Source organism: Sminthopsis crassicaudata, chromosome 2 (genome assembly GCF_048593235.1).
Source record: "Sminthopsis crassicaudata isolate SCR6 chromosome 2, ASM4859323v1, whole genome shotgun sequence".
Lineage (NCBI taxonomy): Eukaryota > Metazoa > Chordata > Mammalia > Dasyuromorphia > Dasyuridae > Sminthopsis > Sminthopsis crassicaudata.
This window is the reverse complement of record NC_133618.1, coordinates 603,208,787-603,225,338: the sequence shown is the minus strand read 5'-3', so window position 1 is coordinate 603,225,338 and position 16,552 is coordinate 603,208,787. Positions and strand designations below refer to the sequence as shown.

General features: G+C 37.1%; 1 protein-coding gene across 3 annotated transcripts in view; it reads left to right on the top strand.

Moving 5' to 3' along the window:
- Positions 1-16,552, top strand: part of PANK1 (pantothenate kinase 1) — a 66,299-nt gene that overhangs the window by 39,818 nt on the left and 9,929 nt on the right. For all 3 annotated transcript variants that reach the window (XM_074295821.1, XM_074295819.1, XM_074295820.1), the window contains exons 3-5: positions 7,904-8,157; positions 12,278-12,454; positions 13,161-13,284. In XM_074295821.1, coding sequence (XP_074151922.1) covers positions 7,904-8,157; positions 12,278-12,454; positions 13,161-13,284 — 555 coding nt within the window. The remainder of the gene's footprint in view (positions 1-7,903; positions 8,158-12,277; positions 12,455-13,160; positions 13,285-16,552) is intronic.

Sequence of the window (16,552 nt, the reverse complement as noted above, 5' to 3'; positions counted from 1 at the left end):
TTTTATTAGGTTTATTCTTTTAACAGGCAGCTTAGCTTGCTCAGTATGAGTATATCATTTCCAAGGCCTTGATTTTTAGTATTAATGTCATCATTAAATTCTTTATAGAAGTGCCCAAATCTCCTGTTTAGAAATAGTGATTCCAAGGAAAATCCTGATTAAAGAAAGCTATAAGTGACTAAAATTCTTCATCCTTCCTCTCCTTTTCCTCGAAAAATGTTAAGTAGAACAATTTTTCACAAGTCATAGGTTGGGCATTTCCCTAATTCACTAATTTCCCTTCTGCAGAATTATTAGCTACGTGATCTTGCCACAACTAATAATAACCCCTCTTCCCCTCTCTACCCTCCACCATTTATTTTCTTCCAAGAGAGAACATGAGCCAGGACTTGAATGCCTGGACATATCCTCTAAAAATATGTTATAGGGGCATAGATAGACTTGCCTATTTCAGTATCATCTGGGTTCTCATTGATTCTGGGATTTCAAATATGTCATGATTTGATAAGTACCGTTGTTTAGATAAGTATTAAGATTATTCATAGAAAGCTAAGTTAAGAGAAAAAAAGTAAAAAATAAAAAAGGAAGATAAAATAAAAATAAATAGAACAAAAGACTGGAAAAAGAATAAAAATAAAAAGTAAGTAAATATTTTCTCATCTTTCAACTGAGAACCAAACTATGACATTTTAATTTATGGTCTATCTCAGGTATAAGCAACTATAACGAAGAGACTAACTAACTGGAAAGTATAAAGACTTTCTAGGGAAAGACTTAGTAGAATTTCTCTTCATTCTTCTGATTACTTTCCCCTTGTTGATTATTTCACAAAACAGTATTCTTTCCCCTCCACATTTAAAGAAGCAAAACAAAAACAAAACAAACCAAAAACCCATGTTTATAATCTGCATATGTTCATTTCCAGAACCAAGGTAAAGTAGTGGCCAAGGAAGAGAGGCAGGAAATTTGGAATGAAATGTATCAGGTTTCTAACTTGGGAGTCATGAGACAGCCAGAGTACCTTCCATTGGGATATGGGTCTCAATTGAGAGTTAGAAAGTGGTAAAAGGCCAAAGGCAACATTTCCTGGAGTGAAGGCAAATGGAGGATTTGGTGTTCCAGAATGCTGACTAAGAGTTGTTAAAGGCCTAAGACTCAAGTCCCAGGGCTGAACCATCATAAATCTGTAGCCAGAGATGAAGAAATGGAAGCCCAGATCAGGAATAGAATTTGATTGTTCCTCTTCTCACGTGGCTAGTTGTTTTTTTTTTTTTTTTTTTTTTCTGCCACTATATTATCAAATTATTATTATTATTATTATTTTTTTGGTAGAAAGCAAGGGAAATCAACCCATGAAATGAACAATAACATTGATAATTGTGGAAAAAATATATCATATTGGTTATTTTGGTGAACAAAGAAGTTCTAATTAGGATCATAGAATTCTGAGCTGAATAGTCCAGTGCCTTATTTTATAAATAAAATAACAGGGATAAACAGGTGAAATGACTTGTCCCATGTAATTATTATTATTATTATTATTATAACAACTAGCATTTATATAATGCTTTAAGATTTGCAAAGTGTTATATAGAATTAACTCATCTTTATAGTTCTGGAAGGTAGATGCTATTTTTGTTTTATCAACCCCCCTCCCCCCCCTTTAACAGATGAGGCAGAGGCTAAGTGACTTTATTGGTCACATTATTTGTAAGTAAATTATCTTGAGGTAAGATTTGAATTCAGGTTTTCCTGATTCCAGGTCTAGCACTCTGTACCATATTATTATGATAGTTGTCCTAGTTTTTTACAAAATGTGTTTGTAGGAGGGATCCACTTTTCTAATTTGAAGGCCGGGTCTATTTTTGTTCCTTTTTTTTGTATTTCCAATGCTTATTTAGCACAATGCCTAGTATATATCAGGCGCTAAAATGATGACTGATTGAATGTTGACTTTGTTTTACTCATTACCAATTTACTAATGCTTCAGATATAGTTAATTTTTCTGATTCTTTTCTAATATTTGATACAACACTTTGTACCATGTGAAAGACACTAAGGCCCATCTCATTGATTTTGCATATTTTGCTAAGAAGTACAAAAACCAAATTGATAAGTTCCAAATTATTATCAGCAAAATGTTTCTGCACTTGTCTTCCTTTGAAAGAAACCTTAATTAGCTAGCAGTACATGATTGATTGTTAAGTGCAAAGTTCTGCAGTCCCAAGTTTTCAGGTGTTCCCTAAGGCAGAGATGGAATGCCAACTGATTTTTCCTTAAATACCTCCTTTCCTCATCATTCCCTTTCAGAATAAGACTCATTTCGGATGCCTGATCCTCCATGGTGACCTGATCCTCTCTGCTGAAACTGTTGTCCCCTTTCTATAGAGCATTTTTCCTGGAGCTATGATAATTCATCATATCCTGTCACATACAAAGTATACCAAAAGTTCTCTGCATTATATTTACAACTTTGTACAAAAGAGCTCCATGCACACCCACTCCTCTCCCACACATTGTACATGGTAAGCTGCCTGAGGACAAGGACTGTCATTTTTTACCTTGGTGTCATCAGTAACTAGCACAATAAAAGTCTATTGCAGTGATTAAAGAAATATATATTTTTAAGTCCAAAGGTTGACAAAAAAGAAATGAAAATATTAGTCACTCTCTAAAGCCTCCTTTAAAGAGTTGGATTATCCAGGAAGTCCAGAGGCTTTTTCAAATTAATGTATTATTTAATAAAAATGATAGAGTACCAAATGCTCTACAGTCTAAACAGGAAGCATGCAAACAACTATGTGCACACTTAATGTAGCTATATAACCAGTGTAAATAGGAGGTCATCTTAGAGGGAAGACTTTAGCATAGAGGGAAATAAAAGATCTTCTGTGACCAGATTGAGTCTAAGGGAGCAAGAGGGAAAGGAAAAAAGAGAGGGAGGAAAAGAGGGAGAGGGGGAGAGAGAGAGACAGCAGTTCAGAAATTGGAGAGAGCCAGACAGAATTGGTCAAGTAAAGGGAACATTGTTTATGAGGAATGGGAAGTAAACATGGAGATTTTTAGGATATTTTAAAGTAGTAAAATGAGTTACTTGAAAAATTATTCCACATTTTAAATTCTATGCTGAATTAATGAGGTTTTCTTGATCTTTGAACTGAGATCGATTTACTTCATCTCATTTATGCAGAACAAAGCATTACATTGCTAATTTCCGTAGGAAAACTTGACTAAAGTCTCATGTGCCACACTTGAAGCTGAAATGGAGAGATGTGAACTTGACAATAGGTGTGCTCAGAACTGGTTAAAAGAGTGGAAACAGTGACTTCTTATTAGTGATTTGTTAGTCTAATAGACAAAGATGGTAAACCCAGTGTCTCAGAGGTCTGTTTTTGTTTTTTGGCTATTGAACATTTTGGATCAATTACTTTTCATGTTTTATCTTTCACTGTAGTATATGTTGGGTAAATGCTTGTTGAATGAATGAAAGAATGAGTCAATCAATCCAATAATCAACATATAATAATAATATATATATATATATATAATAATAATATTAATCAATAATCCAATGCTAGAAGGATAGCTCACGTTTTGGAGGAAAGAGTTGGGATTGAGAAAGATCTGAAATAGGTTAGAACAAGGGAAAATTATTAACAAGATAACAATTCAATATAGCTAAATAGAAATTGGAAAGTGTGCAGAGGAAGTCAACCTAGACAGTGAGGGTACTCAGTGTGCCATCCAATGATTTATGTAAGGAACTGGGGTCATTTAAGCAGGAGAGCAGAACACTTAGAGGGTTATATCTTGAAAGTGAGAGTAGACTTCTCCTGCTTGGCTCCAGAAAGCAGACTAGGGACAATTCATAGGAGTTTCTGAGAAGTAGGTTTAGATTTAATTTAATAAAGAAAAAACCTCTCCATAAATTGAACTCTCCAAAAATAGAACAGGATGCTTCTAGGACAGGAGTGAGGAACATCAGACCCATGGGCCATGTAAGGCCTGTGAAATTATTTGCTAAGGCAACAGTAGGTGATGATGAGCTGAAAGCTAAGTACAGCAACCTCCCACTGCTTGAGTTCTGTAAGTTGATAATTTTGTATGGCTTCGAATGATGTTATAAATATCCAAATAGCTCTTGACAGAGAAAAGGTTCCTTGCCCCTGCTCCAAGAGGAAGAATCAAGTGAGGTCTGAATGATTTGTTAGGGACCTTACTGCAGAAGGGATTTTGTCTAAATAATTGAAATCCCTTTGAACTCAGATTCTATGATTTATTTTAAGAATATTTTGAGAGAAAGTAATGAAATGCCTATTCCTTTAGAATCAATGTGTGTGTTTGTGTGTACATATACTCATATGCAATAACTTGTTTTGATGTTTTAAATTTCTTTGCTTTGGCTATTTATTTTCTAGTCTGCACTCCGGGACCTTCACCGGTGTGTCTTATGGCCTCTCTTTTGTTGACAGTGCTTGTCTGGATATGGCCTTCACTATTATTATCCCAGATTAATTTTTAAGCAGGTTAACCTATGATACCAGGAAAAGTTGATGAAACTGCTGTTCATTCAGCTAGAGCATGGACAAGAGAAGTTTTTAAAAGTGCTAACTCTTTACTATTCTTTGAATCCTTTACACATTGGCCTTTGAACCATTTTGTTCATCATCTGCCTGTCATGGTTCTCCCAGTCTCCATGAGAATTCCTCTATAAAGATGAGCTCTGTGTGTATATTATATATTTGTATGTATGAGTCCTCACCGATTGATTTTCTCACTTGAGTTTCACAAAACTACTGGGAGGTAGTAGTAATGTTGGGTATAATTATTCTTGTAAGAAATTGAAGGTTTGGTGAGCTGATGACTTGTTTAGGGTGACACAGTTTTAACTAAATGTGTATAAAGAGAAAAGCAATGGACTTGGTGTTTGGGGATTGGGGAACCCGATTGGGTTCTATCCCCATTACCTACTTGCTCTATAATTCTGGGTCATTTTCCTTCTTTGTGAACTTGTCTTTTCTTATATCTAACAGGTAGCTCTACTAAGTGATCTCTTAAGGGTCCTTAAAGCCTAATAGTTTATGTATTTGAGATAATAATAGGTTTTTGACTAGATAAAACAAAAAATTTCTTTCAGGGGAATATTTTTTCATCTTTTCTTGCCAGAGATCTAAGAAGGTCTCTCAAGACCTTTCCTCTCCCCACAGGTAGGGAAGAACAGGGTAGGTGTTTTGTATTGGCTCTCCACAGTCTTTCTGGAAAAGCCTTCTTGAAAAGATTGGTTGTGTTTGCAAAGAAAATATTTTCTCAGAATCATAGCATTCATAAAATCTTTGTGCTGTCTCTATGGGTGGGTCCTTAGAGCCCATCTAGCCCGACACCTACATTTCACAGCTATAGACCCACAGAAGTGACATAACTCAATTTGTGTGACATAAGCTGGAAAACAGTGAAGCTGGACGACCTGGTCATCTGCCTCTGGTGATTCCTGTGTTCTTATAACTTATCTCCCTGTTTTTGTACAAAGCTGTATTTATATGTTGTGTGGGGATTTTTGTTGGGGCCAAGAGGTCAGCACTTAAAAAACTTTTAACTTTTTTTTTTTTATCTGAAATGAGTATAATTTGATGTTATGGATTAAGGTGCTAAGCCTACATTTTGGAAAGTTAAAATGTGATGAACTTGGGAGTCTGGGATATCTGGGATCAAATTCTGCTCTAGCTTCTTAGTAGCTGTAGGACATTAGAAGTTGTTTAGCCTCTCTATAACTCAAATTCCTCATTGGTAAAATGAAGAGGTTGAACTCAAGGACATTTGAGGTCCCTTCTAATTATATAAGAGTGACACAATATAAATATATGCTAATCTAAAATATGAATTTAATCATATTTGGAAGCTACTGCTTTATTTTTTATTAAAGTTTTAAAAAATTTTCACAAGATATGCATGGATAATTTTTCAATATTAACTCTTGCAAAACTTAGTGTTCCAGTTCCCCCCCATCTCTATCCCTTCCCCTAGATAGCAAGTAATTCAATATATGTTAAACATGGTAAAATATATATTAAATTCAATATATGCATACATATTTGTACATTTGTACACAAGAAAAATCAAATAGGAAAAAAATGAGAAAGAAAATAAAATGCAAGCAAACAACAAGAGTGAAAATGCTGTATTGTGATCCCCACTCAATTTGCACAGTTCTCTCATCACAAGATCATTGGAACTGGTCTGAATCATGTCATTGCTGCAAAGAGCCACATCCATCAAAACTGATCTTCATATAATCTTGTTGCTGTGTACAATGATTGTAGGCCGCTGTTAATATTATCTTGTCTTTCTTTCCCGCTTCTTTTCTGATAATCAGATAATCAGGGCTTCCTTCCAGGCAAGAGAGAAAGAGCTTTCTAGCCTAGCACCACTTAGTTTAGTAGTAGATTCTGGCTTTAGTATGTTGGCTTAATACCTAAATACTCAACACATCAACTTCCAGTTCTCATCTTGTTATACCAGATTTCCCATTAAAGACGGTATGGTCTAGTGGAAAGTGAAGGTTTGGTTTAGGATCCTGCCTTTAGCCTTGATTAGTTAATAACTAAGGAGCAAATTCCTCAGTGTCTCCAAGCCTCAATCCCTATAAAATAGGGATAATAATGCATGTACTCCCCATGTTTCAGGTTGTTATGAAAAAGGTGACAGTGTGGTACATTGGAAAGATTCCTGAATGTGAGATCAAAGGATCTGTGATCAGATACTGATTGCTACCTTGGGCAAATTACTTTTTATCTCTCTGGGCTTCAGTGTTTTCCCGTTTGAAAGGAGGAGGTTAACCTAGTTAATTTCTAAGATCCCTTCTAGCACTAAATGCAAATATAGCTCTAAATGATTCTAAACTCTATCCAAATGTGAGTGGGAGTTGTTAATAATAAAAATAGTAATTTTGCATTTGTTTCTGATGTAGAGCAATAAATAATGGATTTTTGTGTTGCTGTCTGGTCATGCTGTTCTAATTTCCCACAGAAGAGCCCTCTTTTTTCCACATGCTAATGAATAGTTTCTTAGAAGTTAGATGAGTCTGTATCTTATAATGTTTGTGTGTATGCAGGTGTGTACACACACACATATGCCATATATATATATATATATATATATGTCTGTGGATAAGAATTGCAGACTCAGGGGCAGCTAGGTGGTGCAGTGGATAGAGCACCAGCCCTGAATTCAGGAGGACCCGAGTTCAAATCTGGTCTCAGACACTTAACACTTCCTAGCTGTGTGATCCTGGGCAAGTCACTTAACCCCAGCCTCAAAAAAAAAAAAAAAAAAAAAAAAAAAGAAGAAGAAGAAGAATTGCAGACTCAAGGTCAGAGGTCCCCTTCTCACAAAATGGCAAGCCTTCCACAAGCAGCAGCTTCATGGCCCAGCATGATCTGGCCTCTGCTTAGGACTCACTGACTCAGAGCAAATTCCTGCCAGCCTAACACTGCCCACCTTAAGAGTTCATTGTGGAAAAAGTGTTGTGAAACTGTAAAGTGTTACATTTAAGTGGATTATTGAATGTGATTATTATTATCTGCAATAATAGTGAACATGAAAGAAGAAAAGGAAATTGACCCATACTCCAAGGGACTATTCTTCATTATTCAACTGCATCTGTTATTGGAGCATTTTAGTTAAGAGGATATTTCTTCTATTGAACAACAACAAAAAATCTGCCTTCTTTCAATTTCTACCTTTCCAGGTCCCTTTTCCCCCCCTTTCTACCTGTTAAAAATGGTAGTGTTGATTCCTTTAATCTTACTTAATTCTGCCAATAGATCTCAGGGTCACACTTGAGCCTCTCAAATCTCCTTTTATGTCCTAACCACCCCTTTCTCCTTGATTTCTTGTTCTCTTTTAGATTGCTGATCTACAGCTCCACAAGCTGGATGAATTGGACTGTTTGATACAAGGGCTGCTCTATGTTGATTCCATCGGCTTCAATGGCAAACCCGAGTGTTACTATTTTGAAAAACCCACAGATCCTGAACAGTGTCAAAAAAAGCCTTACTGCCTTGATAATCCATACCCCATGTTGCTGGTTAACATGGGCTCAGGTGTTAGCATCCTAGCAGTATATTCCAAGGACAACTATAAAAGAGTTACAGGGACCAGGTAAATAGATCTTCCTTAAGGAGAATCTTCTGCTGCTCCAACATAACAGTCTTCCTTCCTTAGGTTTTTAAAGGAGTAGGAGGACCTTCAGTTTCACTGCTACTTATCAGATATAATCTTGGGCAAGTTGCTTTCTGTCTCTCTGGTCCTCCGTATCCTCATCTGTAAAATGAGTGAATGGACTAGATGATCTCTTTAATTTAATAGCTCTAAATTATGTGATTGTATTTACTTTATAATGATATGGCAATCAGTAATATGTAGACTGGATTCCTGAAGCATTGACTTTTATATAAGATTGCAACATTAATTACCAACCAGTTGTATTCAGCATACTGTGTTAGGAACTGAGGGATATGGAAAATTTAGATAAATCCCTTCTTCATAGAGCTTATAGTCAATTGTGGAAACAAAACATGCCATACAAATTATTTTACATTTTTGGATTATAACTGTATTAACTAAAATTCTCATTACTGTGGGGATTCTTGAGGGAGAAGTTCATTCATCATGATACTGGAGATAGCTTGATAGAGAGGTAGAATCTGAGCTGGACTTTTAAGATTGTTGTAAATTAAGTGTGTGTGTGTGTGTGTGTGTGTGTGTGTGTTTTAATTGGGTAGGGAGTTTGGGGGGGTTAGAGAAGCCATTCTAGGAGTAGGAGTATCAGTATTTGCCAAGATAATAGGGCAAGAGAGAACTCAGTTCATGTTCAGTGGCTAGAGGGGACTGAAGATACTTGGAAACTACTTCAAAGTGTACTGATGACGTCGATCTTCGCACCATGACTCCTTAGCATTGTTGGGAGGAGCTCTGAAGGCCCAAATGTACTTTGCAGTTTAATGAAAAATTTGTGAGCAAATTGAATTTTTCTAGAACTTGGTTTTCTGTTAAAGGTACAATGACTAAGAAAACAGAAATTTTCTCTGAGAGATCACTAATAGAGTTATTGGAGATGGTAAAAGTGAATTGCAGATTCAAGTTAAGAAACTTGAAATTCTTTCCTGTCCTTCCCTCTATCCTCTTCTACTCCTTAAGCCATCCTTGTCTAAAAACTTTAACCAATCTTCTGACTCTTCAAGGCCTATTTTTTCCTGTAAAAGACAGTGAGAGAAAGATGCTTGTATGGCCACGATTTGCACTACTTTATACTATGCGCTATTTTAATAGTGTGCTTTTTATTTCCTTTGAGTAGACAATGTTATAGGAGGTTCTTATTTCCTTTGGAATGTTTCCCCCCCTACTTTTTTTTTTTTTTTTAAAGGATTGTGTTTTCGTAATGAAATTTTTTTTTTTAAGTTTGAGAACCAAGAATTTTTCTAGCCAAATGTCTCTAAATTTATTATGGAAGTCAATTTGAAAAAAAACAGAATTTATTTAGAGAAATTAATTTTATAAGAAAACTTTTCTGGAATACATCTAGTCTTAAATAAGGGGGCTTACTTTTTTAAGAAAATCTTTAAGAGAGAGAGCCTTTTTTTGAAAAAAATTTAGAATTCTGGATAGCAGTAATACTGTTTTTTATTTTTATTTTTTAATTTTTTAATGAATCAATTTAGTTTCACTAGCATCTGTCAAGAGCCTATATGTAGATCAGATACTGTCGCAGGTATGGGAGATTCAGAGAGGAGAAAAAAAACAAAAAACAAACAAACATGAAATCTGTTCCTACTCTTTAAGAACTTGCACTCTGCTAAGTAGAAAAAGTGGAATTTTTCATTGATGGGCAAAAATGAAAGCAATACCGAGTAAAATGCAAATTAATTTGGGGATGGGTGTGTCAGAGGAGGGGCAAAGAAGATGGTTTTTGTGTGGAGATCTGGAGGAGGTGGGTGTGAAGGCAGCCCTTGAGTTGGGGCTTTGATGAATGGAGCTAGGAACTTCTGAGAAGTAGAGTGAGCATGAAAAAAATCAAGGCAAAAGATGAAGAATTCCTTCTCTTTTCCCCTATGAGCTTACGCTTCTCAAGAGTCCCTCTTAAATAAAGACATCTTTAAAAAAAAAAATACCCAGCATCACAAAATATTATTTAACAAATAATTTAGGTCCTGTGAATGGACGTGTCTTTTTTTTTTTTTCCCCCTGAAGAACAGCCTAGGTTTAAAGGAGTCTACTACCAGAAAGTGGACCATCAGAGGATGGATATTTTTAGCCTGATAGCTCCTGAGATAAGACCTTCAGATAAGGCCAAAAGGGCTTGCCATCTGCCAATGGAAATTTTCAGTGATGTGATTTGGCTCTATTTCTGAGAAACTAAAACATTTCTAATCTCATCCTAAATATGTGTCAAGACAATCAGATCTTGAGAGAAAGTGTTGTTATTTGTATATAATATCCCCAACCTACTGTTATCTTTGCTAGACAAGGAACTTTTTGTGTCTATTGTGTTCATTGTTTTTCTGTATCCCCCATTTTGTGAATAATAAGTGATTTCCCTCCATCATTAAGATTACTCTGTTCAAAATCACTTCTTCAGTCACATAAATATAAATATGTAAAAATACTAATTATGACTGGCCTTCCTTCTAAAGGCAGTCAATTTACCAAGTCCATGCTATATTATAAATGCCATAATTCTATTTGTTGTCACTTTATGACTTTGACTTTACAAATAGATGTATGTGATGTTACTTCTTTACTGCTGTGCCCTCAGTTTAGCTAGCTGTCACTGGGTGAAGGATGATGTCTGACATGGAGTCCAAATGGCCAATATTTCATACATAGTAGGTGACTGAAGAACACAGATTATATGGTTCTTGCCCAATAGGATTTTTTTTAATCCCCAAAACTTTTTATTAAAATATAAACTGTTGTTACTTAAACTCTAGCTAATATTTAAAGACATTTTAAAAATGCAATGGCTAGCTAGGTATGCTATAGTTCTCTACTCATTAACCTTTTAGTACTAGGGATCACTACCTAATCTGTCTCTGATCTTTCCTCCCAGTCCAGTGTAGAAAACATCATCTCCAAAGCTCTTTGTGCCATATGCATTGCTCCTATTTTCAGCACTTTGAGGTTTCAGAGCAATTTGGTGCAAGAAGCTCTTAAATTTTAAGCTTTTACTATTTGTATAGACCTTTAAATATCTATTTCAAATTCCTCCCCACAAAGGATTGTTTTTGCCCATTTTCACTTTGCCCCTTCTGCATTTTGTTTTCCTTATTTAAGCAAAAAGAATCATGAAAGGAGTTTTGAAACTGTGCAGACATCTGCGCCATGTGATGACCTTGGCCCTGTCAGGGGCTTCTCTAGTTATTAACTTTATTCTTAATTTAACCTGGTTCCTCTTCTCCCAGGTAATCCCAATGCAACTGACTTCCTTAGTATCAGATATCTAGCTGATTAAACTAGTTTCCTTGCATGTGTATCAAAGAAGCATTGTCAGAAAATAGTCCAGCTCAGATAAGAAGTCAAACATTCTCGCCATTTTATGCTGTTGAGGGATTGCAGAATGTCAGTCATCTTTTTTCAGATTCTATTGGACAGAATCTAAGATGAGTTGCTTCCTTTCAAAAATCTCAGTTAAAATACACCTAGATAAATGGGATTGACTCTCTTAGAGGAATGAGGTCAGAGGTCAGAAGGAAGAATTCTCTAAGCAGAAGCAGCCAAAGTCAGTATTTTTATTGAGGGGTTGAAGACTCCATTCATGGTCTCCATATTCAATGCATGCAAAATTTATAATAGTTGCATATCCCGCACGTACTTTTTGTGTCTATTATATGGCTTTAGTCATTTCCCATACACAAACCATGCAGAGAGGAAAGTTACTTTCAGCTTCCTGTAATGTGTTCAGCAACCAAGGCAGTCCAGTTCATGGACTAATGCAAGGTCTCACAACTGTGATTCGTGAAAACCTTCTTTGATATCCCAAAGCCAAGGGCATGACATTTTCCCAATGTGTTCGTTTTTAATCCCAGCCAACCCTGCTCTCACTCACTAGTCCAAGCCTTAACCCTGAGCTGCTCCGAGCCATAGTGCATTTGACATGAATTACCCATTGTTTTTCTCCTTCTGCCTCATTTCTGTGCTATGTTCTGAATGTGCCTCTTTGGGTACCTCGGTGGGCACTTTTTAAAACAAGTCTTAAAAAAAATAAACCTTATTGTTCCTTTAGTCTTGGAGGTGGAACATTCCTAGGCCTGTGCTGTTTGCTGACTGGTTGTGAGACCTTTGAAGAAGCTCTGGAAATGGCAGCTAAAGGAGACAGCACCAATGTTGATAAGCTGGTGAAGGATATTTATGGAGGAGACTATGAACGATTTGGCCTTCAAGGATCTGCTGTAGCATCAAGGTAGAGCCTGAGTAGAGAGCGGTGTAGGGGAAAGAGTGCACTGGATTTGGAGTCAGAGGTCTTGGGTTTGAAGCTCTACTCTGCTGCTATGTGACTGTGGAAAGTCACTTAAGCACTTTGGGCCTCTGTTTCCTCATCTGCAAAATGAGAGGGTTGGACTAGTTGGTCTTCCAGCTCCAAAGCCTATGATCCTCTTGTCCTAGGCAGGTACAGTCACAATTGAAAACATGACTGCCGGTGCCCTGAATGTTTTCTGATGTGGCCATGCCCCTGCTGACGTAGGCTAGCGTAGCACTTACCGCATTGTAGAAGAGCTCGGACCTGATTTTGATGTCTTAGCAAGGGCAGGAATATTCATGCTGTTGAAGCATGTGTTCTAGAGAGGGGCAACTTTGGAACTCTGACAGTTACCACCATTCCCCCTTGTTAAGTACTTACTTGGGGGCATTTCTTTACCACCACCACCATCACTGCCACCAATCCCTTCCTCATCAGTGGTCCATCTTGAAAAGAAAAGAAAAAAGAAGTCAACCATTGATAGAAAAAGCATTTGAATACAAATCCTGGTAGCAAATTTAGGGCTTGGAAGTTACAGGCTAAATTATCCAGACGAAAGTTTTGGAAGAGTTTTGCCACAGTCACGTGGCTAAAATGTGGTCCTTGTTGCGGGATGATTTGAACCCCTTTGCTAATATTTCCAACATAGCTTTGGCAACATGATGAGTAAAGAAAAACGAGATGCCATCAGCAAAGAGGACCTAGCCAGAGCCACTTTGGTCACCATTACAAATAACATCGGTTCCATTGCTCGGATGTGTGCCCAGAATGAGGTAAGGTTGCAAGCTCATCATCTGCCTATCTAATGTGTGCTCGTGCATTTTATCCTTTTCTGTTCAGTAGGATTTTGATCTTTGTGAATGTTTCAGTAAATTCTTTCCTTCAGCATATACACATCTTACAAAATGTGGACTACCAAAGGAGACCAGGTACCGTGATAGGAAAAGACTAGTATTCTCAAAGGAGGAAAAAGGAAAAAACAAACAAACAAGCAAGCATACTTTTAATTAGTCTATTAAAATAAAAGTTTTCTCAATATAGTATTGCTTTTTGAGGAGTAAAAGGGAAATTATTTCCAATTAGGAAAAGCATAGATCTGGAGGGTGGAGAGTCTTGCCTCTGCCCCTCCCTGGCTTTCTGACTTGGGATAAATACTCCACTTTGAGGTACCTCAATGTGGTTGGATTACATGATCATGGGAGGCAGTATGGTAGAATGGAAAGAGAAAAGTTGGCTTTGGAGTCAGGGCTCAGCTTTACCCTCTGAGAGTTGGTGCCCATTGCCAAGGCAGTTCATTTGGAAATATCAGCATTGCAAATTTCAGATTCAAGCTAAACCCTTTATAAGCCATCATCATTCATCACATGCCTAAGAAAGTGGGACATGCAATTCTTTGCACATTTTCTTTTGTTTGTTTCCTTGTATCTGCATGTAAAGAGTTATTGGTAGAATGAGACTCTGAAGGACTTCAACCCAGTTTCACTGCCAGAAACTCAATGGGAATCCTTGCTTCATCTCCATCCTTTCTTCTTTCTGCTTTCGGCTTCTCTACAGTGTTGCCTTGTGGCGTGGAGTTCAAGCAGCATTGTACAGGGCTATCAAAGCATAGAGAGCTACAGCGGAGGTGAGCAGGACCCTCACCCCAACCCCTCCCCATCCCCAGTTACAGGAAATTGTAAAGTTGCTGTACTGCCGCATTGAAAGATAACCTTTGGACAAAATAGTTGGTTTGTGAAATGTGAAGTGTCTGACTTACCTTGATGAGGGAGAAGAGAGCTTGGATAGATGAGGAGGGGAGGAGGGAGAGTTGGAGAATCTAATTTTCTAAGACTTTTCCAAGCTCTGAGCCCTTATGACCTCTGATCTTGAGTAGGAGGGAGAATATAGGCAGTGAAGTTAGCTGCTCGACAAAGCATTCAATTGCATTTTTAACTTGGCTTATTAGATAGGTAAGAAAGATCATGGGAAAATCCATATTAAACTTAGAAAATCTGGATTCAAATTCTGATTCTGTGCAATCTTAAGCAAGTCGCTTAACTGCTTTATACTTCACTTTCCTCATCTCTAAAAAAGGGTTGGACCAGAAGATTTCTTGAAAGTTTTTCCCAAGCTAATGTCATATTATGCAAGTCACATCACCTCACAATATATTTGTAATACAACTAGAGATCTAGTAGGAGATCAGCCCATGAAGGTATTAGTCCCATTTCTAAATTCCAGGATTGCAGTGGCCTTCCACTATATGTTATTTCCTGTAGGAAATTTTGCCATGTCAGCACAATATTTGTGAGTCTTGACAATCTATATGTAAATAAGAATATGAAAAACAGGTTGAAATCTAGTCTTTAATCTTGGTTCTGTCTTAATAGAAAATTAAATTAAAACACATTCCAGAGATGTGCTTTTTAAAAGTCCTCTCCTGCCTTTGGAACACCCTGTGCTCTGAATAGAAGGCTTTGATGTGTGTGGTTTTTTTTAAACATTATCTTCCAAAGGATCTTCTCCAACTCTCACCCCCACCTGCCAAATATGACCTTAGACTAATATGTATAGAGTGGACCATGTTCATGATCTCCCAAAGGTGAATAAATAGATAGATAACAACTGTCCCCTCTCCCCAAAGCACTGATTGTCTTCTCTTTCCCCTCATTTCTATCTTTTAAAAGTGTTTCTTTATTTATTGAGTGTTTGGTTGGCATTTTGATTACTTAGTGTCCCAATGTGGTTTTTTTTTTTTTTTTTTTTTTTTTGTCCTCCATTTCTTTGCTTTGGCTACACTGCTGTAGCATATCCATGAGAGGCTTAATCATACTAAACACCTTCTTGAATGATCACACAGCTTTGGGAAAAATTGTAAGAGTTGGGGAATTGTTTTACTGCCTGTGATCCGAGTATATCATAGGCAGGTGTAATAGAAAAAAAAATACTTTATTAGATGATCATAGGTTAAATTCCAAGGCCTTGGGTTTTTGTCAGGTTATGGGAGTTCTCTTCCTGTCCTATCATCGAGGCGCTTCAGTGAGTGGGAATTTTCCCATGAGCCCCATTGAATAAGTTTTCTAGATACTTTTCTGGGAAGGTAGATTTGTTTTGAGGGAGGATATGTTAAGTTTTATACACACACACATTAAATCTTCTCCTTTCAATATTTGATTTTACATTCTTATTGAGAGGGTCTATCCCTTTAAAAGTGTGGCTTTCACAACAGTCAGACTACTTAATTTATTGTCAGCTTTTAATATTTTTTGTCCTGGGCTCTCCACCAATGTTGTCCCAAGGTTGTTAAGATTAGTACTTTTCCTTAGTTCGAGGAGAAGCTTCATTCTCTGGCAATATTGTGTTGGGAAGGAGGAAAAGGAAAAAAAAAAAAAGGCCTCTTCTAAATTTAATTGGTCTCTTCCCAGGCCTCCTCCTCCTTTTTAATATTCACTGCCACCTCCTTCTCTGTTGAAGGCAGTTTGCCTGTTCCCACATGGCCTTTTTCTTTCAAAATCCCAGGGGTCATAGTAGTTGCTGCCTTATTCTAAAAAGCAAGATTCTTTGAAACCCAGGTCCAGAATGGGATGCCCATATAAATCAGAACCTCAGGGATTTTTACATGGTTAGAAATTGAAGCCATTGGGAATGGAGCTTCTCACTAGGTTCTACTTGCTTTTGATGCACTGAACCAGGGAAAGTAATTCTTGTTTCCAAGACTGGGCTTCCTTTCCCTGAAATATTTCCATAGCAACAGAGCCATTCTTTGGAGGGCAAGCTCTGTCAGCAGGTCAGGTTGGTTGGTGATGGTTGAGCTGGACTCTAAGCAACCTGGGAGGTCTGGGGAGTGGGAAGAGCAGTTAGTTTATTTTTATTTCCAAGTGTGTGGAATGTAATGTGCATGTAATGCAAATGTGAATAGGGAAGTCCTAGAGTCGAATAATAGCTAGGGGATGGAATTGAAGACAGGGAAACCTGACTTTAAATTCTACCTCTGAAGCATACTAGCTGTATGACCTTGGAAAATACATTAGCTTCAATTTTCTTATTTCTAAAATAAGGATA